Source organism: Thermoascus crustaceus (assembly GCF_041956765.1).
Source record: "Thermoascus crustaceus strain CBS 181.67 unplaced genomic scaffold VTN00scaffold_5, whole genome shotgun sequence".
NCBI lineage: Eukaryota > Fungi > Ascomycota > Eurotiomycetes > Eurotiales > Thermoascaceae > Thermoascus > Thermoascus crustaceus.
The window spans coordinates 534,260-556,556 of NW_027192531.1; the positions used below are offsets into that span (position 1 = coordinate 534,260).

The 22,297-nt window shown below is 51.2% G+C and overlaps 7 protein-coding genes across 7 annotated transcripts; 2 read left to right on the forward strand and 5 right to left on the reverse strand.

Annotated features, from left to right (window-relative positions):
• Window positions 1-116: 116 nt before the first annotated feature.
• VTN00DRAFT_7770 (uncharacterized protein) lies at window positions 117-5,615 on the forward strand (the record flags this gene model as incomplete). The annotated part of the gene is made up of 6 exons (XM_069434550.1): window positions 117-369; window positions 2,315-2,804; window positions 2,889-4,158; window positions 4,214-4,558; window positions 4,615-5,392; window positions 5,470-5,615. The coding sequence occupies 6 exons, from the start codon at window positions 117-119 to the stop codon at window positions 5,613-5,615; spliced, it is 3,282 nt and encodes a 1,093-aa protein (XP_069286036.1).
• Window positions 5,616-6,400: 785 nt separating this feature from the next.
• On the forward strand, window positions 6,401-6,967 carry VTN00DRAFT_7771 (uncharacterized protein; the record flags this gene model as incomplete). The annotated part of the gene is made up of 1 exon (XM_069434551.1): window positions 6,401-6,967. One exon carries the CDS (start codon window positions 6,401-6,403, stop codon window positions 6,965-6,967), a length of 567 nt encoding a protein of 188 aa, XP_069286037.1.
• A 401-nt stretch (window positions 6,968-7,368) lies between these two features.
• On the reverse strand, window positions 7,369-8,139 carry VTN00DRAFT_7772 (uncharacterized protein; the record flags this gene model as incomplete). Its single annotated transcript, XM_069434552.1, has 1 exon — window positions 7,369-8,139. One exon carries the CDS (start codon window positions 8,137-8,139, stop codon window positions 7,369-7,371), a length of 771 nt encoding a protein of 256 aa, XP_069286038.1.
• Window positions 8,140-8,531: 392 nt separating this feature from the next.
• VTN00DRAFT_7773 (uncharacterized protein) lies at window positions 8,532-9,611 on the reverse strand (the record flags this gene model as incomplete). Its single annotated transcript, XM_069434553.1, has 1 exon — window positions 8,532-9,611. The coding sequence occupies one exon, from the start codon at window positions 9,609-9,611 to the stop codon at window positions 8,532-8,534; it is 1,080 nt and encodes a 359-aa protein (XP_069286039.1).
• A 1,699-nt stretch (window positions 9,612-11,310) lies between these two features.
• On the reverse strand, window positions 11,311-12,010 carry VTN00DRAFT_7774 (40S ribosomal protein eS8; the record flags this gene model as incomplete). Its single annotated transcript, XM_069434554.1, has 2 exons — window positions 11,311-11,845; window positions 11,937-12,010. The coding sequence occupies 2 exons, from the start codon at window positions 12,008-12,010 to the stop codon at window positions 11,311-11,313; spliced, it is 609 nt and encodes a 202-aa protein (XP_069286040.1).
• A 705-nt stretch (window positions 12,011-12,715) lies between these two features.
• VTN00DRAFT_7775 (uncharacterized protein) lies at window positions 12,716-13,387 on the reverse strand (the record flags this gene model as incomplete). The annotated part of the gene is made up of 1 exon (XM_069434555.1): window positions 12,716-13,387. The coding sequence occupies one exon, from the start codon at window positions 13,385-13,387 to the stop codon at window positions 12,716-12,718; it is 672 nt and encodes a 223-aa protein (XP_069286041.1).
• A 1,434-nt stretch (window positions 13,388-14,821) lies between these two features.
• On the reverse strand, window positions 14,822-21,265 carry VTN00DRAFT_7776 (uncharacterized protein; the record flags this gene model as incomplete). Its single annotated transcript, XM_069434556.1, has 1 exon — window positions 14,822-21,265. The coding sequence occupies one exon, from the start codon at window positions 21,263-21,265 to the stop codon at window positions 14,822-14,824; it is 6,444 nt and encodes a 2,147-aa protein (XP_069286042.1).
• Between the last annotated feature and the right edge of the window lie 1,032 nt (window positions 21,266-22,297).

The following is a 22,297-nucleotide window of genomic DNA, read 5'->3' on the forward strand; positions in this document are numbered from 1 at the left end:
ATGATTGGTATCATTAGCCTATGGTCAGGATGTCAATCTGCTGCTGCTCTTTTCCAAGCCTCTCGGACTTGTCTTCTTCTACTTCACGGAAGAGCCATGAAAAGCAAAGAAGCAGCATGATCGACAGTCTCAAGACCATATACGATAAAACAGTCAAAAACACCACCTCCGTTTTCCTCGAACCAGATTCCCTCGATTCCGTTAATATCAAATGCGAACCACTACTTTTCGACGACTACGGCGGAGGCTATGCTGCATCATCATCACTGCAACAGCAGCCGTGTTTCTTCCAGCCCTTCCCACTGAACCGCCTCCTTGACGACCACCCCACAACATGCACCACCCCCGCACTCAACGACACCTCGAATCGTTAGAGGATCGATCGAAGCCGATGAAAATCACTCCTCTCACCTGGACGGGGCAACTTTTCTTGCTCCTTCATGTACTGGGAATTTGCGGGGTTACCGAGGATGGGGACACCGCATAATGATGGCTCGGGGCTTGTGGCGCTTACGAAATGGAGGAAAGGGTAAGTAAAAGTAAAAGGCACTTGAGTTCAATAATCCCAATTGCAAGGGGAAAAAATACTAAATACTCTATTTTGAGACAATTCGACTCGGTAATCAACTCCGATTTCTGGTTGACGGTCTTCCACTCCAGAGATCCCGTGTGTGTGGTCACCCGTCAATACATGGAAATTTCCCAAGGCTTATGCCGATGATTACCCACATGCCATGTTCACCATGCGGCATGGAGTTAAAGACGATGATGGGAGACTCCTACGGGGAGAAGTCCTCGCGATCCTAGCGACGATGAGAACGCGTCTGGAAGGAGTACCCTCTCTGAAAAGAAAAGGCCATGTGATTGTTCCTGTTAGTGTCTACCTGCTATGCTTCTTCTCACCATTTTTGGTCTAGTTTACTTCGTCTGTCTAATTGATCCGTGTATATTTTCAGGTGATGATATTCTCCTTCACGGGCAAACAGCACGGAAGAATCCTCCAGGCTCATTTCGATGGGAGGAAGCTCGTCATCCGGAAATCACAGCTTTACGACTTTACAACCAAGGAGAAAGCTCAGGCTCCGATCCAGCAATTCTTACAGTACATCGCGAATGAGCCGGTTGGGGATACAATGTCCTTCCCCTTACAACCAGGTCCGAAATGTGCTTGAGCTTGCAAAGGACCTACTTTTTGCTTTTCTTTTCACTTTTCCTCCTTTTCCATGGCGTGGTGTTTTATCTGGATGTCAGTTTAAACTTTTCTCTCCCTCTCTCTCTCTCCAAGTCAGGAAGCAGATCTTTTCAATTTTGAATTTTATACGGAAAAAGCAAGTAGTACCTAGCCGGAAATGAATTTCTGAGCCACGAAACGAAAATAAAAGTCCTGAGAATATCTGCTACCCGTTTCTTCTATTTTTGTGCCTCTCATTTATCTTCAACTTCTAGTATGAGGGCTTAGGATACTAGAGAAGCAATTAACTTACATAGATATGGATAGGTCAGCATGGTATGGCATAGGCCAAAGAATAGGCAGTCAAGTCTCTACTATGTGATGTCTAGATAGTGGTAGTAGACGGTTTAAGGTTGATGTTCCCTTCGGCTTCCCTCCGTGACTTGCTAAGATAAAGTGGCCATGCCTCAGATGGTAGTATCGATTGGCTCGCGAATCTGCATCAAAGACCAAATGACAGGGATAGCTACCGGTTTGAGAAGCCAGCGGTGACGTTTGCGATGACTGTGTCCGGGATCTCGAATCATGGAGAGAAGCAGGATATGAAGGTTCATTCAAGGATCTATCAGGTGTCGATTGTGGAACGTGAGACAGTAAGGCTGAACTGTCGCTTGCCGCGATAGTCGATGGGCCAGCAGAAGTGTGCTGTCATGCAGGAGAGCACCTGCGCTGACTGGGTGGAGAGACTGCCAGTGGCCAAGCCACTGCAGGGTCGCGCTGCCAATGGCGTCGCCAGGACCGAGCGCATGCTCGCTCGAGAGCTTCATATTCCTCCAACGCATCGCGAGACCATCACCGTCGATTGCTGATAGAATATCTGGCGCCTTTCTTTCCCCGCATTTTCCAATGCCGCATGGAGTGGCCGCAACTCCGCTCCCTTCGCTCCGACCCGTAGCGTAGCAGCTTCGACGGTGCCTAGTGTCTGACCTGTGATCGGAACTTGACCGCGATTCCTGCGAGGCTCACCCTCTCGATCCGAGTCTCTCTCTCTCTCTCTCTCTCTCTTAGTCGACCGCCTTATCAGTTAATGCGCTTTGCAGAAAGTGGCTCCCACCGGGCTGCCTTCTCTGACCCTGACCCCAGCGGGTGCGTCTTCCGACCGCGACACCGCCGTGGCACCGTCACCAGGGCAGAGCATCGAACTCGACGAATTCGACTCCGCTAGACGTGCGCACGTCTCCAGTACTCGAGACCCCTCGGGCGCACGGAGGCAGGAGGAGAAAGAAGACCTCACCGCCAGTCACGAAGCACAGGATACTACCGACAGCCGCCTAGCTGGAGAGGAGGAGCTCAAAGGGATCAACAACAGAAGGCGTGGGGACCGGGGGAGGAGAAGAGAGCAGCGTGATCGTGACGAGTTACCGTCTGACCGACGACGACGCATTGTTGCCGAACGACGCAGGCTCTGGGCAGAAGCACTCCGACGTCGATCGCAGACTGCGCAGCAGGAAGGTGGACGAGAAAGAGAAGAAGAAGAGAAGGACGCCAACATGAAGTTCTCCCACAGCATTCAGTTCAATGCTGTCCCGGATTGGAGCGCTTATTACATTGGCTACAGTAACCTCAAGAAACTGTACGTTCCTGACTTGCTAACCCGGACAACGTCCATTGTCTTGTTATAAGCTGCATGCGCAACCTGCTTACACGCCTCGAACAGGATATATAACCTAGAAAAGCAAGTCCGTCGCCCAGATGGACGGCACCATGCGGACGTTGAATCTGCTCCTCTGCTCGATTCCTCCCTCGATACGGACACTATCTTCCGGCGGGCTCTGGATGCGGAACTAGAGAAGATATGCTCGTTCTATCAACTCAAGGAATTGGAACTCTTTACCGAGGCGGGGGAGGTCGAGAAAGATGAAGAGGCGTACGCGACAGACACAGATGGCGTCAATATGGATCCCGTGAGTGAGACGGTCGTCAAGACGCGCACGCTGAGCTTCGGGTCAAGACCGCGGACGGGGAGTATCTTCCGCAGTGGAGGTCTCAGCCGTGACCGACGGGCAAGCGTGGTCAGCGGATCCATCGAAGAGGAGGATGAGGAGGGTGACAGCGATGATGAGGTCCAGCAGGGATCTTCAGCGGTTGGGTCTCGTAGACCCTCCCACTCCCAGGATCCTCATAGGGATTCGATGGATCGTTCGGACGCACAGTCAAGCGAATTAGGCGACTCGAGGTTCCTGGGGGATTCCAGGATGCTAGGATCTGAACTCAGGTCTAACGGTCGGTCTGGACTTCACGACGATCACTTTGTGGACCCGCAACTTTTGGACCTCTACAACGCTGGCGTATCATTGAAGAAACGGGCAATCAGCGTTTACGTCTCCCTCTGCGAGCTGAAGTCTTATATTCAGCTCAACAAGACTGGATTCTCCAAAGCGCTGAAGAAATATGACAAGATCCTGGACCGGAACTTGCGACGCGAATACATGAGTACGACTGTCTCTCCCGCTTACCCATTTACGGATTCCACGATGCAGCACTTGAATGATAACATTGCCAAAATGGAAAAGATATATGCAGATGTCGTCACCAAGGGAGACATCTCCCTTGCGAGACGAGAGCTGCGGCTGCATCTGAGGGAGCACGTTGTCTGGGAACGGAATACGGTCTGGAGGGAGATGATCGGTATCGAGAGGAAGGCGCAGGCAGCTAATATGGGAATCCGGAGGACTCTGCTGGGCGGAGATCAGGATCCCGCGACCGCGACACGGCAGGGAGATGAACAGGAGATTCGGACCAAAGAACTTGCAACCCCCCTGGGTCGATGGCGTGTCCCTGAATGGCTCTTCAGCTTGAGCTTTGCATCCCTGGTTGTCATCGTGACGGTATTTATCATTCTGCTTTCAGTCCCGATCATGGACAAACCGGAGCAGCAAAATTGCCTTGCTATGCTGGTCTTTGTCAGCTTGCTCTGGGCTACTGAGGTAGGTATCATGCATCCCTTCCATCTAGGTCTTTTGCTAAATCGGTTGCTCGCAGGTTATTCCCCTGTTTGTCACTTCCTTGCTTATCCCTTTTCTCGTCGTTGTCCTTCGCATTATGCGGTCAGACGAGAAGCCTCACACACGGCTGAACCCTAAAGAAGCAACGGGTGCGGTATTCGCTGCCATGTGGACTCCAGTGATTATGCTATTGCTGGGCGGATTTACCATTGCCGCAGCGTTGTCAAAGTACGACATCGCTCGTCGGATGGCAACGTTCGTTCTGAGCAAGGCTGGCACTACTCCCCGAACGGTCCTCGTCACAAACATGTTCGTCAGCATGTTCTTGAGTATGTGGATTAGCAATGTGGCGTCTCCAGTTTTATGTTATTCAATTATTCAGGTGAGTTTGGTTGCTGGTCCTTTATTTTACCCCCTTCGTTTGCTAACGCCAGATAGCCCATGCTGCGAAATCTCCCTGTAGATTCCAACTTCTCTAAAGCCCTCGTTTTGGGAATAGCTCTCGCAGCAAATATCGGAGGGGCTGCATCACCAATTGCCTCACCGCAGAATATTATCGCCCTCCAGAATATGTATCCCAGTATTAGCTGGGGAACATGGTTCTTTATTGCGCTTCCCGTCTGCATTATCTCGATTCTGCTTATCTGGTTTCTCCTGCTGGCTACGTTCCATCCCGGCCGGGGCACGACGATCGTACCCATTCGATCAGTCAGAGACAAGTTTTCTGGAGTCCAATGGTTTATCAGCATTGTTACCCTAGTTACAATCATCCTCTGGTGCGTGAGCCATCAGCTCGAGCACACATTCGGTGATATGGGCGTCATTGCGATCATCCCGATCGTCCTCTTCTTCGGAACCGGTATCCTCACGAAGGAGGACTTCAACAATTTCCTCTGGACCATTATCATTCTCGCAGCTGGTGGTCTCAGTCTCGGGAAAGCGGTCACCTCGTCCGGCCTTCTGCACACCATTGCGGCAGCCATCACAGAGAAGGTGGCTGACTACAGCCTCTACTGGGTGTTGATCGTGTTCGCGTCGTTGATTCTTGTCATTGCGACTTTCATTTCGCACACGGTTGCAGCCCTCATTATCCTTCCGCTGGTCCAGCAAGTTGGTGCGGGAATGGAACACCCCCATCCAAATCTACTTGTCATGGCAAGTGCCTTGATGTGTTCGGTGGCGATGGGTCTGCCGACGAGTGGATTCCCTAACATGAGTACGTATCCCTTTCCACCGTAAATGTCCATTTGTATGAATTTGCTCTTGGCCGCCTATGACTGACTCTTGTCACAGCTGCAATCATGATGGAAGTCCCGCAGACAGGCCAACGCTACCTTCGAGTTCAGCATTTCCTCACCAGAGGTATCCCTGCTAGTCTTATATCCTTTGGGGTTGTCGTCACTGTCGGATACGCGCTCATGGTCATCGTTGGGCTATAGTCCCGCTTTTTGCTTTTTTTTTTTTAACTATGACATAGCATGCTCTTCTGTCTATCGGCTTCGGCAAAGCTGTTCGTTTTTGTTTTCTTCGATCTACTTGAGCTATATACTATTGTCGATCTAGCATCAATTGTAGATACCCCTGTCTATTACACATCCTTATAGAGAGAGAGAAGGGGGGAGGAGGGAGGTTAGGGAGGACGGAACACTGCATTTATTAAGCATTGCGTTTTTGGCTGACTTGACAGCGGGACTTTTTTTTCGTTTTGCATACGATTTTTAGAGCGGTTGTTTTTACATTACAGGTATAGGTATAGGGGCACTGTGGTTGAGGTGGTGCGCTTTTAGAACTAGATCCTCCTATCTGTTCGTAGGTAGGAGAGTTCCTTTGGATAGAAGTCGGATAGGAAATGGAGATGATGGGGTTCTGCGATGATATCTGTTTCTGTCCTTGGTTTTAATATATTATATTAGAGTTCGATTACATGGAAGGCCATGTCCCGAGGTCGCTTGGGAAGGCTGAGGCATCGAGCGCAAGAGACGCGTCCCATGTCTGTCTGTTCCACATTTTTGGTAACACATCTTGGTGATGCATGACGTTGTTTTGTGACACCAGTTTGATTAGGTAGACAGGGATCATGTCTGATCGGATCTGCCCTAGTAGGCTACCTAGGTAGTAGGCAGGGCATTCTCTGCTTTACACCATCGATTCCTCGGTCTTCAGCGCTCTTTTTCTAAAGTATTCTATCCTTTGCACCATTCTTTCCATGGTATCAAAAACCAGAATGGCGGCGGCAGCAGCAGCAGAGACGCATACCCAGCAGGCGCCCCCTGCCCATGTCCAGGAAGAAGACGACCGTCCATCGGAGAGCAAATATCCCCCGGGTCGCCCCGGTGACTGTGAGCCTGAACCTGAACCTGGACCTCAACACCGCACTCAGGATCAGCAACAGACACAGACACAGACACAGCACCAGCACCAGCGAAAACGGAGTGTCCCAGGCCATCAAAGCACCAAAACCAAGCCTTCGACGAGGTCCTCGTCCACACAGCCGGAATCGTCAGCCTCAGAACCGGAATCAGAATCAGAATCCGTTGGATCCAAGACCACACAACCATCATTCAAACAATCCCGCATTGACGTTGGACCATCAAGGAAAGAAGAAGGAGGAAACCCGAACCGGGAAAAAGAGAAGACTAAAAGCAACATAGATGATGACGACAACGGCGAAGAAGAAGTAGAGGAAGAGAAGTCAAATTCAACACCGATATTTGAGCTGGAACTAAACTTCCCCGTGGAGATCGAGCTGGACGCGATTATTTCTGGGGATTTTACGGTTGTGGTGCTGTAGGTTTTCTCCTTTTTTTTTTTAACGCTGTTTATATTTTATTTGAGGATGCGTGCTGTGCTGAATTTGAGATTAGGAGTTCTTAGAACGAATGTTCACTGATTAATGATGATGATGATGTTGATGATAATGTTTGTATTCTAGCCTCTAGGTGAGACCGGAGCCCATGCCATAGCCAAATAAAAAAAAATACCATATCAACCCACCCAACCCTAGGAAGGAACGGCCATCCACCATACAGTACAGTACTCAGTAGAGTACAGCACAGCACATGCTGGATAAGGTACATACATATCTTCTATTACTGTGCTCTTCTCTAGTTGTCTCTCACTGCCGGCGGGCTCTAGCACCGTCTCTTAGGCGAGATATTCTCCTCGCCTTCCTCGCCACCACCACACATCTCATCACGACTCCTCTTCTTCCTGCGTGTGCTGATGGTTGGACTTGAAGTGCTGCTCCTGCTGCTGTTCCTCGGAGTCACTGCTGCCGCCCTCACACGAGCAGCCCAAACGTTCAGAAATCCATTCTGCGCAAAGTATATGACCGGCATGGCGTTCACCTTGGCGTTGAAGAAGTCCTGCGTGATCTGCGACGCCCTTGGCGCAGCGGTAGTATCTCTCCAGGGCCTCGTGGGCCTGCTTCAGGTTGAGGGACTGCGAGATGGCGTTTTGATGTAGGAAGGTACGGTAGCAGTCCTCATCCCCGTTATTACTATTATTATTATTATTGTTGTTGTTGTACATGATCTTGATCTTGATCTGTTCAGCCCTGTCAACAAGCAGCTGCCTCTGCGCCCACAGGTCCTGGATAGCCCGATGAAGATGTGCAAGGATCCCGTGCGCGCTGAAGTATCTATGCCGGAGCCTGTCGACCGCTTGGAGCTTCTGGCAGTCGTCTCTGGAAAGTGACTTGTGTGTTACGGAGAGGACGCACGAGACGAGTCGGTAGTCGATCTGGGGCCCCGGTTCGGCGGAGAGCGGGGCCGGGCGGCCTGCGGCGATTCCTTGAGGGGATTCATCGAGGAGGAGGTTGATCGATGCAACGAGAGTGATGGTGTCGGAGAGACGGCCCTCGAGGAGGGGGGGAGGAAATAGTGTTGTCTGGTCGTCTTCCTCGACGTGTGTGGGTTCGGAGCGATCGGGGATGACGAGAGGGGGCCATAGCTCTTGGGGCATCTTTGTATTTGTATTTGTGTCTTGGGATCAGTTTCGACTCACGTTAAGAGAGGAGAGATGATATTGGAGAATATGACATGGTTCGAGAGTGGATGACTGACAACAGTCAGTAAGCAAAAATCGAGAAAAGACGAGGATATTTCTAGGAAGTCGTAACGCAGCAGATGAAAGGGTGAAGAATACAACTAGCTAACTGACTTCTCCTAGGTAAGAGCCAATAACAAAAAACGAAAGCCAGGGAGATCTCCGTCCACAGCGGTGGTTGTAGTCGTGTTGAAGGAGACGGACATAACACAAACTGCCTCTATACCCAAAAAGCCGCACGATTCACCAAGTCACAGCTGAAAAAGGGTCATCCCATAAAAAAAAGGAAAAGAAAAACAGTTTTTTCTTCAAGCTACATTCGTTTCTGGTTCTGCAGGAGGCAGATCAATATCAACAAGCCAAGGAGCGTTCCTGGGATGATAATGGACAGTAACGACACTGGCATTGATGAACAACGTCTCTTCCCCGAACCGAAGAGGCTCCTTACTATCGCTGCTGACATTGTAGTACGCGCAGCGCTTTTCCACAACGTCTTCTGGGTCCGTTGGAACGCGAGAGGATGTCTTTGTCGCCCAGTCCAGCCGTCCAGCGCCGTATCCCTCGTGGATATGTCCGAAGACATGGAGACGAGGGCGCGCCCTGATGCACGCCTTCCACAGGTTCTCGCAGCCGACGCTCTGGTTGCCATAGTCGACACGATCTAGGATCCCATACGGAGGCCCGTGTGTCAACATGATGTCCACCTCCGGATAATCAGGCACCGGGTTCGGGGCCTGGAAGGGGGAAACCGGTGGTGACGGGTTGTAGCGGTCGAGGTGCCTCTCATACGGAAACGCCCACTGGTAATACTCCGGCGTGTACGGGGACGCGTACAACGTGAACTGCGCTCCGTTCCTGAGCTTGAAGGTCCGCAGGCCTTCGTCCATGTAGATGATCCCAGCCTGGCGCGCCTCCTCTCCGACCCAGAGCTCCCGGATCTCGGCCGTGTTCTCAAGAGGCCCGTCGCGGTGCCGCATGCGTCCAAACTTGGAATAATACTCCTCGTCGAGCGTGATGTCATGGTTCCCCGCGATCACGATCTTGATCTCCGCATTGGCGGCCTTGAGCATGTCCACCATGCGGTGGTGCTCCTCTTTCCGGCCGATCTTGGTGATGTCACCGGCGTGCAGGAGCACGTCGGCCTTGGGGAGCGGGTATCGATAAGGATTGGTCGAGTTATGCGGAGGGTTCGGGGAGCATGTGTGAGTGTCGGAGATCATGCAGATACGGGTCTTGATGCCCGTCTGAATGCTTCTCGAATTCATTATGGCTGATATTTCTGTAAAGTGAGGTGTGAAGGTGTAGATGGTGGTTGTTTCTTCGTGGTGATCTGCCTGGATGATCTCGCCAATGATAGGGACCCAGTCTTGGCTTACTGCAGACAGCATCGACGTTCTCCTCTCCAAGGCTCCGATGGAACATTCCAAGAAGGGAAAACAAGTTGCTATTCGCTTTTGCAAATTAGATTTCTTTCTACAACTACATTGATCAATTTGGACCACCAAATTGTTTACAATGGCCTCTGCGCAAAGGGCCGTTGTTATGCTGTCCCCCTGACGGCGCCTGAAGTGTTTATCCATCCATCCTTTCAGGTGCACATACAACTCACTCTTTGCCTCCTTGTCTTCCTGTTCTGTGCGATCTCCCTGAGCCATCTAGTGATATTTGTACAGTACTTCCTCAGGCATTCCCAGGGGAGTTTTCAAATAAGAATAATTGTTTGTTCGATTCGAACGCCGAGCTCTCGATCTATTGCCGATGTCCCTCTTCATCATTTCGGGATACCATTTTCTCCAGCTCTTCTATGCGCCCATTCTTTTGGAGATGGGCCCGGGAGGAAAATCGTCACTTAACCACCACTGCTGCATCTCCACAGTCAGACGGTTAATAGGCTTAGCAGATCGCTGTTTTATAGCCATGTGATTTTGAAACTATTGGAGGGTACCCAGACACTATGATGGGTCACAAATCCTAGGCAAAGCCAACTGAGATTGCAATATAGCAAAAGCGGCAAGCTAGGTGGCTTGGACAGGGGGGAGGGGGTGTCGAAAGATATGATTCAGTAGTGTATAGTAACCAAGCTATAACTATTGGGCCAACATTACACTAGGTAAGCAGAAAACCTCAAGGCGGCGAGGTATTTCACGTGACGGAGAAGGAAGCCGGAAAGCGGTGTCGACTGATTGCCGAAAAGAGCATCGTTTTTCCCAACTTACAGACTAGGTAGGTATACAGGTACCTAGCTACTGATTATCTCCCGACAGGCGTTAATGGTTTGGGGGTTTGGGGGGGGGGGGGGGGGGGTTGTGGTTTCAGCAAGCATTGAAATAGTATGTTCGAGTTTACCTAACCCTTGTAAAAGGAGACAAGCGCTCTATAAAACCACGTACCTGTTTTTTCTATCTCCGGTATCCAAGTTAAAATTGAATGAAAGTCAATTTGATATCATCGTACCCTTTGTAGAAAGATATAATGAACCATGCATCATGCTCCTACTAAGCTCTGATACCCGCTCTAGGGCATTTTTACTCCAGAGGCATTGACACCCAGGATGGTGATCAGAAACACAGTTTGACTTATGGTGTCTTATAGGGCTTGATGCTTGAGGAGTAGTAGTCTGCTATTCGGTGCCAGCTCGGACTTTTTGTTTGCCTGGTCTGATGTGCACAATCAACAAGAGACATGGAATGGTCAGCCTCATTGAACACTCATGGACTGCCTATTTCTAGTTCATATATGGCACAGCAGCTAGCCACTATGGGGGAAGCAAAGCCCTCGAGGGAAGGAAAAAAATGACAACTTTGAAAAGTTTCCTTTTTAGTTAGACAGACGACTGCCGTTAACACCTGTGCCTAAGCCTAAGAGCTGAAGACAAGTATTTTTCTTTCGGACCACAATTGGAAAAATTGAGGAAAGAACTGCATGAAAAAGGATCATTCCGATTGGTTTCACAGCTCAGAGCTCTACAGACATTGCATCCGCGGATGCCCAGATCATGATGAAAATTTTCTTCTGGAAGTAGTAATTGCTGAAACTCCGAAACCACCACAACCACACCCTGCTTTTTACCCGACGGCCCTCAAAATTTTACTTCCTGATAGCCTTCTGGTAGAAGGCCAGCTCCTCACCCTCCAGAATGTATCCGTCCACACGGCCGCTCTGGCCGGGGCGAGAGGAGACGACGGCGTACAGACGACCGGCCTCGAACTGTCTCTCGAGGGCGGGCTCGACCTTGCCGCGGGCGGCGAAGCGGGCAGCCTGCTTCTTCTGCACGGCGTTGCTCTTCTTCTCAGCCTCGGTAGTCTCAGCAGTCTTCTGCTGACGTCTCCGGCCGAGGGGCTGGCCGTAGTAAGCCTCGTACCATTGTCTGAAGGGGGCGGCGTCGACCTGAACAACGGCGGACTTGGTAAGGGTGTTGGTGCGGACCAGCTCGTTGTTCGACGGGTGGTAGGCGACAACGATCACGCGGACCTTACGGGAGATACCCTCAGATCCCCAGGAGAAGTTGCCCGAGTCGAGACGCAGGGCACGGTACTTCTGGTTACCACCGCGGGTGCGGACGAGGTGGATTCTCTTGGGGCCAATACGGGTGTTGGCTGGCTGACGACCCTTCTCGAAAGCCCTGTATGCAGAAGAAATCGGAACCGTAAGAAACCGCCATCATTTCAAAATATCACGCAACGCGGGTCGCTCATGTCTCATTTTTTCCATACCTCTTCTTGCGGTAGAAGGCTCTCTTCGCACCGGTAGCCGAGCGCTTGTGACGGGAGTCGCGTGAGATACCCATGTTTGCGGTTGATGGACGGGACCACTGTAGCAGCAGGTGGTAGACGTCAGCAATGAGCTCGCGAAAAAAAGGGCGATATAAAAGCCCAGCTCGAGAATGGACGATTGGTGCGTGGAGAAGTCGCAAGAAGGTCCTCTTGTGGGGGGATATCTTCAAGATTTCCCCTGTCCCGCAAGTCGACGCGACCGACGCAGATATCCAACGTTCGCAGGAGAGAGCGGCATTCGAGAAAGAGGGATATGGACAGGATGGCGGGAAATACTGACCTCGTATCCTGTAGTCCTTCACCAGAACAACGCAGCGGGCTGTGAGGGTGGGTTGTCGATTATTGAGTACTTGTCGTCGGCGGTCTTGAATTTCGCAGTGTGGCTCGCTTGTCGAAAATGCCCTACCCGAAAGTGCGCGCTAGCCCCAACGCGGCTTAGCGCGGTGCACCCGCCAGCCGAGCATCGCCTAGATCTCGAGTCTTAGATGGAGTACGTGCATGTCTGGAGGTTCTTCTGTTCGCCGTGGCAGTAGATACAGGGAAATCTTGCTATTAATGTACATATATCCGCGTCCTTCATATCATGTCGCTGCTCCTCTCTTCAAATGACACAAAATATTGCCCCTACCGCTCCCATCTGATCTCCTACGCGACTCCCGCGCCGAACTATATCAAGCAGGTTAAAGACATAAAGCCCCATTGCAAGACAGATACCTCACTTAGTTCGATTTCCGCTGCTCCTTCTTGTCCTTCTCCCTCCGCACAATCGCGTCGAACCTCTGAAAAGCCCCAAACCCCTCGATGAAAACTGACACCATCCAAGTGCACCACAGCCCCGACAGGAACGGGACCCTGTGCGGCCGCAGTCGCTTGACAGCCAGGAGACTCGCCTCAAGAACATGGATCCCGACCATTAGCGGCAGGAGGATCGGTTGGATCGTGTAGCAGAACCGCGCGAACTGCGGCACGCGCGCGAGGCCCAGCGCGTCGTAGAACACTGACCCGGGCAGGAAGTTACCGCGCCGGGAGAACGCGACGTAGGTTGACAGGCAGAGCGCGAAGATGACGGCGTGGAAGCCCCTGGGCGCCCTGTACTCCGTGACCGTGATGTCCGAGAGGCCCAGTCGGTCGAGGCAGTGGTGGTACATGTCGACGATGCGGTGTCGGGCGTCGAGGAGCGACTGCATCGGAGGGTCGATGGGGACCGAGTACCGCGTGCGCTTCGCGGTGATGACCATGTCGGAGAGGCTGATGTCCTCCATCTGGGCGCCCTTCGCGGCCCCGGGGGCCACGCGACAGTAGACCTGGAGGAAGTACTCGAGCGCAGTCTGGTGGTCTGTGTTCATGTGGTCGACGATGCGCTTTTTGGTTACCGCCTGCTGCTCTGCCATGGTTGGTGGGAATATTATTGAGTAGGCTTTTGCTTCCTTCCAGTAAAACGACGCAAGATATCAAATTAGAGAAATATAAGTTTTATGATAAGATGGCTAGCTAAGTTGATAAGACGTCTTGCTCACAGCCGGGGAAGCTGATCCGGCGTTCACCTGATGGTCTGATCGTCGCCGATGCCAAGCTTTTGGGTCGGTCTTCACTAAGTTCTCGTCTTAAGACCGTAGACAACCTGCCCTCCTTCGTCATAGCATACATAAAGTCACTCCACACATAATTTTCCAAATCTGGCCCCTTAGACTCTATTGGAATCTGTTTTATATTGAATGATAAAGCCTCTGACAATGGAATATTATTGGATTCCGACGATCAGCATCCATACTCCATGCTGTAGGCTGGACATTAGACTCCTGAACCCTCACGTCTCCAGGGACCGGTTCATCACTGTAGCATGTTCAATATAGCGCATGGAGAGGATGCTGGAACTCGGCACCTAATCAGTCTATCCATGAGGGAGTAACTACGCTATACAATGGGTAAGCATGTAAGAATGTTGCAGAGCAGGATAGCCTACCACTGTCAACAGTATAAAACAGTAGCAATAATTGAATTTGTCTAGCAAGACATACATAGGCTTTTAGCAATATCATATTGATTCCTTGAACTTATTACCCTTAAGTCAACAGAGCCAGTCTCGCCTACACAATCCAGCATAAGGCAAACGTCCTTTATTCATCGTATTTATCGACTTATTTATTTTTACCCCTCGATGGAACCAACCGACTACCTACCTACACGCGAGTACTGAAGGTCCAATGAGAAACTGAGAACAATATTGAAATTACCCAGCCATATCCAAACACGCTTTCCAAACACGCTTTGAGTCACCGCAGTAGACAAAAAAGAAATGGCACTGAGAAAGGAAAATAAACTCAACTGAAGAAAAAGTCCCAATTGGACGGGAAGTCTTGAGAAAGGTAAAAACTTCGAAGATGGAAGAGAAGATCACACAAAACGGGATGTAATTTATACAGCGATATGAAGATGGTTAATGGTCGGACGCAGGTACTGAGAAGAAAAGTAATAGAAACAAAAGTAAATGCTGTCGCGACCAAAATAAAACAAAAGAGGTATCTAGACGAAAAGAAACCATAAAACTTATGTAGATAAGACATTCAAGAAAAGGAAGAAAAAAAAGGAAAAGCAAACTCGTCAGAGTAATCGGGCATGGAATATCCATAACCGTAAAATAAATGACTCCCAGAAATCGAAGAGGACGTTAAAAAGGAAATAAGAGCCTAGGGATTGTAGGTTTGGCATGAGCTGGGTTATTTCCGGACATTATCAGAGAGATGAAAAGAGCCCGAACCAGAAAGGGAAAAAGAAAAGGAAAGGAAAGGCAGGTGACATGTCCAGTGAAGGGTAACCTTAAATATTTACTCCTCACGTAGAGCTTCACCCTCTCTAACATTCAAGCGGCTGGCCTTTTTCCCAACGCCTTTGAGGAGACTAAATCTCTTCATGACGGAGTCTCTCACACCCCCTGTATGATGAGAGCTACTATAGTTATTCGCGGTAACAGTGAAGGTGACAGCCACATCAGGGTCCTCGGGCACCACAGCTGGTTCGTGCTCCCTTGCTACGGGAAGTGCTGTGGTTGTCCTGCTTGCCCCCCGGTCAGGGCTAGCCAGGGAACTAGGGGGGTTTTCGGAACCCGAGCGACTCCTACCGTCGCGAGATTTCGATGCTGTGCGTCGAGAGCCACTTCGTGATAGTCCTCGCTTGAGAGTGACCTGGACATCTTCCGTAGAAGTAGCAGCCTTCAGGGACTTATCGCCACCGAAGAAACTCCTACGCTTCTGCTGTGTCTCGCTCTTGGCTCCGCGCGAGCGACTAGTGGTCCGACTGTTGATGGTAGCAGCATCGTCGTCATCCGGCCTTAAAGTCGAGGCATTGGCATATTCCGCAGCGGTACCGTTAGCCTTGGCCTCCGACTGGTGTCTCATGTCAGCTTGTCCTTGGAGAGTGGTAGCAGTAGCCGTGGATCCGTTTGCAGCATGGTTGGAACGCTTGAAGGGGTTGATGATACTAATTCGATGGCCAACAGAGGGTTTCTCAGAGTGCTTACGATTGTGTTCCAGGCGAGAAGACCGGATGAGTTCTTGCTCAGGGCTGGTGGACCTTCCGAGAGGGGACGGTTGACGGGCGTCGTTCATGAAATTTGGAGATCGAGATCCTAGCAGCTGAGGGGAATCCTGAAGGAAAGACTGAGGCGGAGGAGCGGATAGAGAGGCTAGTTCCGGAGCGAACGCCTCTTCGAAGCGTCGCATGAGTTCTGCTTGTGTGGCCTGGTGTGCTGGACGAGAGTACAACGTTAAACAGTGCTTTATCGCCAGGGCATGGTCAATGAGAGCAACAGCCAAGGCGTTCTTTAGGGGGTCGATTGGCTTAGGGATCTCCTCCTCTCCTTCGAGCTGTTCCTCCTCAGGCTCCTCTTCTGAGAGGAACTGGCGATAGAGAGCCACACAGCTTGGTGAGGATGAATTCAGCTCAAGCAGCTGCTCCAAAGCCTCCGTCAAACTAGAAAAGCCGGGATCTTCGCCCGCCGCTGCCCGCTTCTCCAAAAGCCGCAGTTCCTGAGTCTTGCGCCAAGTCCGCTCAATCGCAGTCTGCAAAGGTGACAGGACGAGCTCCTCAGTTGCCACAATCTCACTCCTGCGAAGGATATTCGGGAAAGGCTCTGCAGTAGTGAAGACCATCCTTTCGACCCACTGCTCCTTAACGTCTGTTCCACTGGTATGTCTCTTCGAGGTCATCGAGAATTGGGAAGGCACAGACACCAGAAGGTGTTCTCGCACAGACTGTGGGACCTTCGATCGCTGATAGACAGGGTGCGCCAGATCTCTGTGAACACTGACAGGAGTGATCTGTATGAACTGGCCTTCGAGATCTTCGATCTCACCAGAGGATATAATCTGTGCTGTGGGATGTTGCTTTTGCATACGGTCCGTAAAAGCAGCCATCCGCTCATGTGGAGTACCCTCGAAGATGTACTCCTTGTCCCGGAGATTGGGAGGGAATCCAAGTCCCTTGTAGGCAACCCGGAAGTATCGTGGAAACAGTTTGTCATCTTTCGAAATTGTGTCATATATTTTGGCCATAGAGCTTTGGGTCCGCGACAACTTTGAGAAATCAATGACCGTCTGCTCGTATTGATCGGCAAGCTCCCTGTAACAAGCAAGAGCATGTGCCCAAGCCTTTCCGTCTTCGAAGTACTGGATGATCTCGAAATACAGAGACTCTTTCCTCTCGAACGAGGTCTGTTCGGGATAGGGAGGATTCGATAGGGCAGGAACGATCTTCGTAGCATCCCAATCGTAAAGGTCGGCATGGAATTGGAGAGCAAGGCCAGCTTCTGTGTAGCACCTGGCGGCGGCCTGCACCTGAGCGAGTTCATGAACATAACGAATGAAAATGTCCTCTCGGCCCATGTCTTTCATAAACTCCATGAGCTTCAGGGTATGAAGGCTTTCGGTTATAGCACCGCTGTTAGTGGCCACCAGAAGATCCAGAAGCTCATCAATAGTCGCTATGAGGCCCTTAACCGCAGTGGTTAGGCGATCATCCGACGCCAAGGGAGTATCGAAGAGATCAAGCAACTCGTGGATAAAGAGTTTCTGGGTGATGCTTTCATTCACAGGTTTGGATTTGAACAGCATATCGAGACTGGAAATGATCTCTGTCTCGATAATCGCCAGATCTTGGTTGAGATCCCATTCGCTGATTATCATCGTTTGCAAGACCTCAACGGCGACACGTCGCAGGCCCTCATGGACGCTGAGGCAGAGCTCAATGATAGCCGGCACAAGGCTAGGAACATATTGGACCTGGTAACCGCCAAGCTTCTCCAGGCCATAACGTTCTCTTTCCTCATCGGTAGCTTCCCAGCCGATAGCTTTCCAGCTACGTCGCAATAACTCGGCGCCGAGTTCGCGAACATCGCCAGCAATTTTCCAGACCGCTCGACGCTTTTGTTCCGGGAACGTCTCTAGAGCAAGGACATCACTCGAAACAACCTTCAGCAATGTGGTGAAGAAAGATTCCCAGAGCCTCATGTCAAAAGTATCTGCATCATCCGGTGCTGGGAGGAAGGAATTGATCAAGACTGATGACAAATGCTCCAAACTCTTCACTGTTGCACGGTGGTTGTAGATGTGCACACTGAGCCAACTCCGCGGATAAGCATCGCAATTGAGGATTGACCTGTGGGCATCGAGTGCTTGTGAGAGGAAGGTGGCAAGATCGTTTTGCTTCAGCGACGGTATCTTCGGGTTCGGTATCTTCGCGATCCCGGCCATAAGGGCAGAAAGTTCGACGAGAGCCTCGTCGAACCTCTGTTTGGTCTTTGAAGCCTTAACTTGGAACGGGAAAGATTTGCTGAAGAGCATAGAGAGATAGTTTGTATCCTCCACACCGTCTGCCTCGATTGCGCGGTATGAAGATACAATTTTCGGCATGAATTCATATAGCTGTGGATCTGGTCGCTGCAGCAGTTCCGCCACAATAGAGCAGCACAGCCGGACCTGGTCACGGTATTGATCGGAGACGTCATCCGTTTCACCCCAATATGGTGCCAGCCAACTAGTGCAGCAAGAGATCAAAGTCTCCCGTTCAGAACCGGAAGCAAACACCTCCAGTCGGGTATAGTTCTGAATCAGCACCAGCTTGTAGAGGATGAGCATGCCTTTGACGTCCTTGCAGGAATCCATGAAACTGAGGGCAAGCATGACCATTTCATCCTTGCTTAGCGCACTCGACAGTTGCGGAAGCCAGGTATGGAAATGTTGGACCACAAGCGTCTTGCTTCCCACCAAGGTCGGAGAGGGGTTTTTCATCAAGGCTTCAAGAGATCTGAATATGGAACGAAGGTCTCTGTTGAAAGTCGACTGGATCTTCGTGATTCCAATGCCCTCTTCCTTGGCCTTCTGCTGTTCCCTAGCGTTGATGATGAACTTCAGCAGATGCCGTCCGACCTTGAAAGCAGCACGGAGGTTCCGAGCTTGCTCGGAATCAGTGCTAGCTTGTAACAGACGCAAATAGCTTCGAACCAGACAAGGCGTGGCGAACGGGAAATTAAACTGCTTCTCAGCGTAGTGGTCGACCAGTGGTCCGAGATTAAAGCGGCGGTCGTGAACGATACCGAGCACCGTGATCAGGTCCTTGAATATCATGTCTTCGAACTCCTCATTGCCGGCATGATCGACCAAAATAGCAAAAAGGGCATCGAAGACATTGCTGAGATGCTTCACGATTTCAATCTCAGGAACAAAGACAATCCTTCTTACAAGCTCCAGAACTTCAGCTGCAGGCTTCTCTCTCCAACTCATCAGGCCAAGTATCACTTGATCCTGGGAGAATTCGGTACTACAAAGATAAGTCTCTAAATGCAATGTAGCCAGAGGACCGGTGATCATCTCGTCTTTTGTCGATTCGTTCTTCCCAAGAGAGCTCCACGGAAGTGACAGGTAAGCACCTTTACCGTTCTGGATGTTCGATGTGAACTTGTCGTAAGCGTGCAGCAACAAGGAGTGACCCCCATCACGCAGAAAAGCTTGTTGATCCCAGAGTGGCATCCAACTCAGAGCAAACGGGAATTCTGGAGCATCCGCTATGCTCATAACCAGATGGGATCCAGGAACTTGGTCGGTAGGGATTTTGAGCCGAATTGTCTGGTTCCAGGGCGAGCCTCGCTCAGCAACCGTAGTTCGCCAAGCGGTGTGTCCGGGACTGTTTGAAGATGGGAAAATACAACGCTCAATGCGAGCCCCAGATGAGTTGCGCACTTCAAGGGTCAGCTGTAGGTTGCGAAGCCCCGATGTCATTGGTACGGGAACTTGACCAGCCTGCGGATGCGACAGCAAAGCATCGTCTGGGACAAGAACTCGTGACAATGTGACGTAAATGTCGGATCTCGGCTTGGTAGGTGCTTCAGGGAAGCCCATCCGCCTTGTCTGAGTGACATTGTGCATCATCGTGGGATTATTTCGGACTAGGGTATCGGCATCTCGACTAATAAAAGGATACAGGTGGGTATGAAGTCGAGCTGCGCGCTGTGATCTCGCATATCGCCCAGTGGGACTGGGAAGAATCGTACGGATCAGATCATCGAATCCTTCAGTGTGATCATCTTCTTCATCGTCCTCGCCTAAGGGGGACCAGATACTGATCACCTGTTCGGTGTCCTTTTCTTGCCTAAGAATATGCCCGACTTCGAGCACACCTGCACCGATCGTACGAATAACGGATATTTCCTTTGCTGGAGGAGCAGCCTCTTTTTGTTCCTTATTACTTGTCGTACTGCCCGCAGACTGTGGTGGCCCCTTCGGATTCTCTTTTCCAGGTTCAGGGTTCTGTGTACCTCGTGACTTGGGGGCCCATACCATGCTCCGCCGGTTCTTCAAGCTGCCCTTTCCAGAGCTATTGATCGCATTCGCTACTGTCCTAGCGGCCATAGCACCGTCCCTGGAGGTGGATGACCTTGGCTTGGGAGACGCTGTGGCTTTGGGAGATGTACTTGTCTGGACCGTAACCACGAGATAAAGTTGTGAATTGCCTCCAGAGCCCTCGCCGATGTCTGTTGCACAAAGCTCAGTGAACAAAGTCTTCAGCTTGCTGGCGTGTGCCAAGTTGGAGAAACTCTCTGGCGAAGGAATGTCCAATATGTAAGTCTCGGAGAGCGGCTTCAGGGTGCCGTTATCCAATTTCGTACTCAAATAAAGAGCGAGTGTCACTGGACCAGAATTCGTGCCAGATACCGCGTTGACCTCGAAAAGGAGATGGTGGAGTGTCGCCGGCTCCGTTTGGTGTCTTGGATCGCTGTCAAGCATGCTCATCTCTGACTGGAGCTTTGCCAGTTCAATGGCAGAATCATCGCCCGTGAGCAAGCGGCCCCGTTGTTTGGGGTCTCTCACGATGACCTCGCCAGTGAGCATCTTGTTCCCGCGTACCAAATTCCAAACGGTCTCTTCCCGCAGTGCGACTTTTTCCTGCGCTGTTAGCACATTGTGCAGCAGTTGTCTTCTAGCCAGATCCAACTCCTGGACAATGTTCGACATGCTTTCCAGCGCGCTGTACTGCCGACTGAGCAACAGCTCGTGGAGGTTGGTGGAGTGCCATTCTCGCAAGCAGGATGCGATCTCGTCAACCAATGGCTCCGAGAGCGACGTTGGCGTTTCGTCGCCGATTTTGAGCATCGGAACCGGAGCCGCGGGCTTGGGCGCATTGGGGTCTCGGGGCGAAACCGATAAAGGAGTCAAAGGGAGCGACCCCGATCTGAACGTGGCAATAGAGCGTCGGTAAAAGGCCTCATCATCTAACTTGAGCGCCGTAAGCTGCGAGTCCTTGCGAGCGAACCTCGCATCCGAAAGTATTTCACCAATAATCCGCTTCGCGGACGGAGGAGGGGAAGTATCGCTGTCATGATTATTGCTTTCTGGTGGCAGCGACCTTGGGCTATCCACCCAGTCCCCGTTGAGCACATTTGCTATGTCTGTGCTATTCCGCTCGCCATTCCTCTCGCCATTCCGCAGTAGCTTACGAGCCTCGGTCTCGCCTAGAACTTCCCTTACCTCCACACAGTTCCGCGGGAAAATGCCAGAGAAGACCCTTGCCTCGAGCGTCTGGCCTTTCACGCTCGTGAGTCCGGCAAGCAGCGACGGGGGAGCTACGAGGTAGCCCCGATACCACGCGCCGTCCACTCCTCCCTGCTCGATTATGTACAATTCATCTCCGAGTTCGAGGGGAAGATCCGCAGGAGACGAAGGTTGGAACGGGTATATGGCAACAGCGAATGCAATGCGAGGCAGAGGCCGCCAGGGCATGTCTGCTTTCCTTTTTTAATATTCGTCTCTCCGCGCACCAGACCAGGGTGGCACGAAAAGTCAAGGTGGGTATTGTTTAAGGTGTTGTTGTGAGACGCGAAACGACCGGGTAGAGGAAAGAATATTATTGTTGTCTGTTCCCTTCAATTGCGCGACATACAGGAGGAAAACGGCGGATTTGGTTTGGATCGTGTGGTCCCGTAAAAGTATGCGACTTGTAGGAAAGTTTGATAAGAGCGACCGACTACTACATCGGGGATCAGAGTCGAGTCAGCATGGACCATATCAGATGTAGCTAGTCAGCGGGGAAAGGCAGAGCAGTCCTGTGGGAATTAAGGGTTGAGGCGCGATCTGCTAGAATCGCACAGGATAACCGGTGTCGAAGAGAAAAGGTGACTTTGCAGCCCCTAAATGTGCATCCATTGACTTGGGGGAAACGGATCGCACTGGCCAAGACGCAGAAATGGGGCTCACCTGTAAAAGGAATTCTCCAAGCACCTTATAAAAGAAACGAGAGGATTAGAGAGCGCATACAGGTAGCATGAGCCGCGGGATTTTCCCTGGAGCAGAAAAAGACAGCGCGCAGAAGAGACAGAGAAAGATGTGACCAGAGCGTTGGACACGGAGAGAGGAGTATTAGTTGGTGCTCTTGGTTCCTCGAGGGACGCGGGCGGCGGGCAGGGCTAAGGATAGAGCCCACTACGGAATCGTTGACTAGGTTCCCCCTCTGCACGCTACTCGATGAAGCTCCTCCACACAGATGACCTGACTGGACCGGCGGTACAACAGGCCCTTCTGGCTATTTACCGTGTTCTATGAAGTTGTTAGATGGAAGCGTGCCTGTGCAGAACGGCGCACCCAGTGCTATGGTGAAGCAATGGCGTCCGGGCTCCATTATTCTCAGCTCCAGACAGTGTCTCTAACAGTCAGTCTAGGAGCCTCTCTTCTCGTCACCCTGCCACGCACGCCAACTGCATTACATACCACTACCGAAAGATGGAGCCCTTGCTAATAATAATAATCCCAGACAGT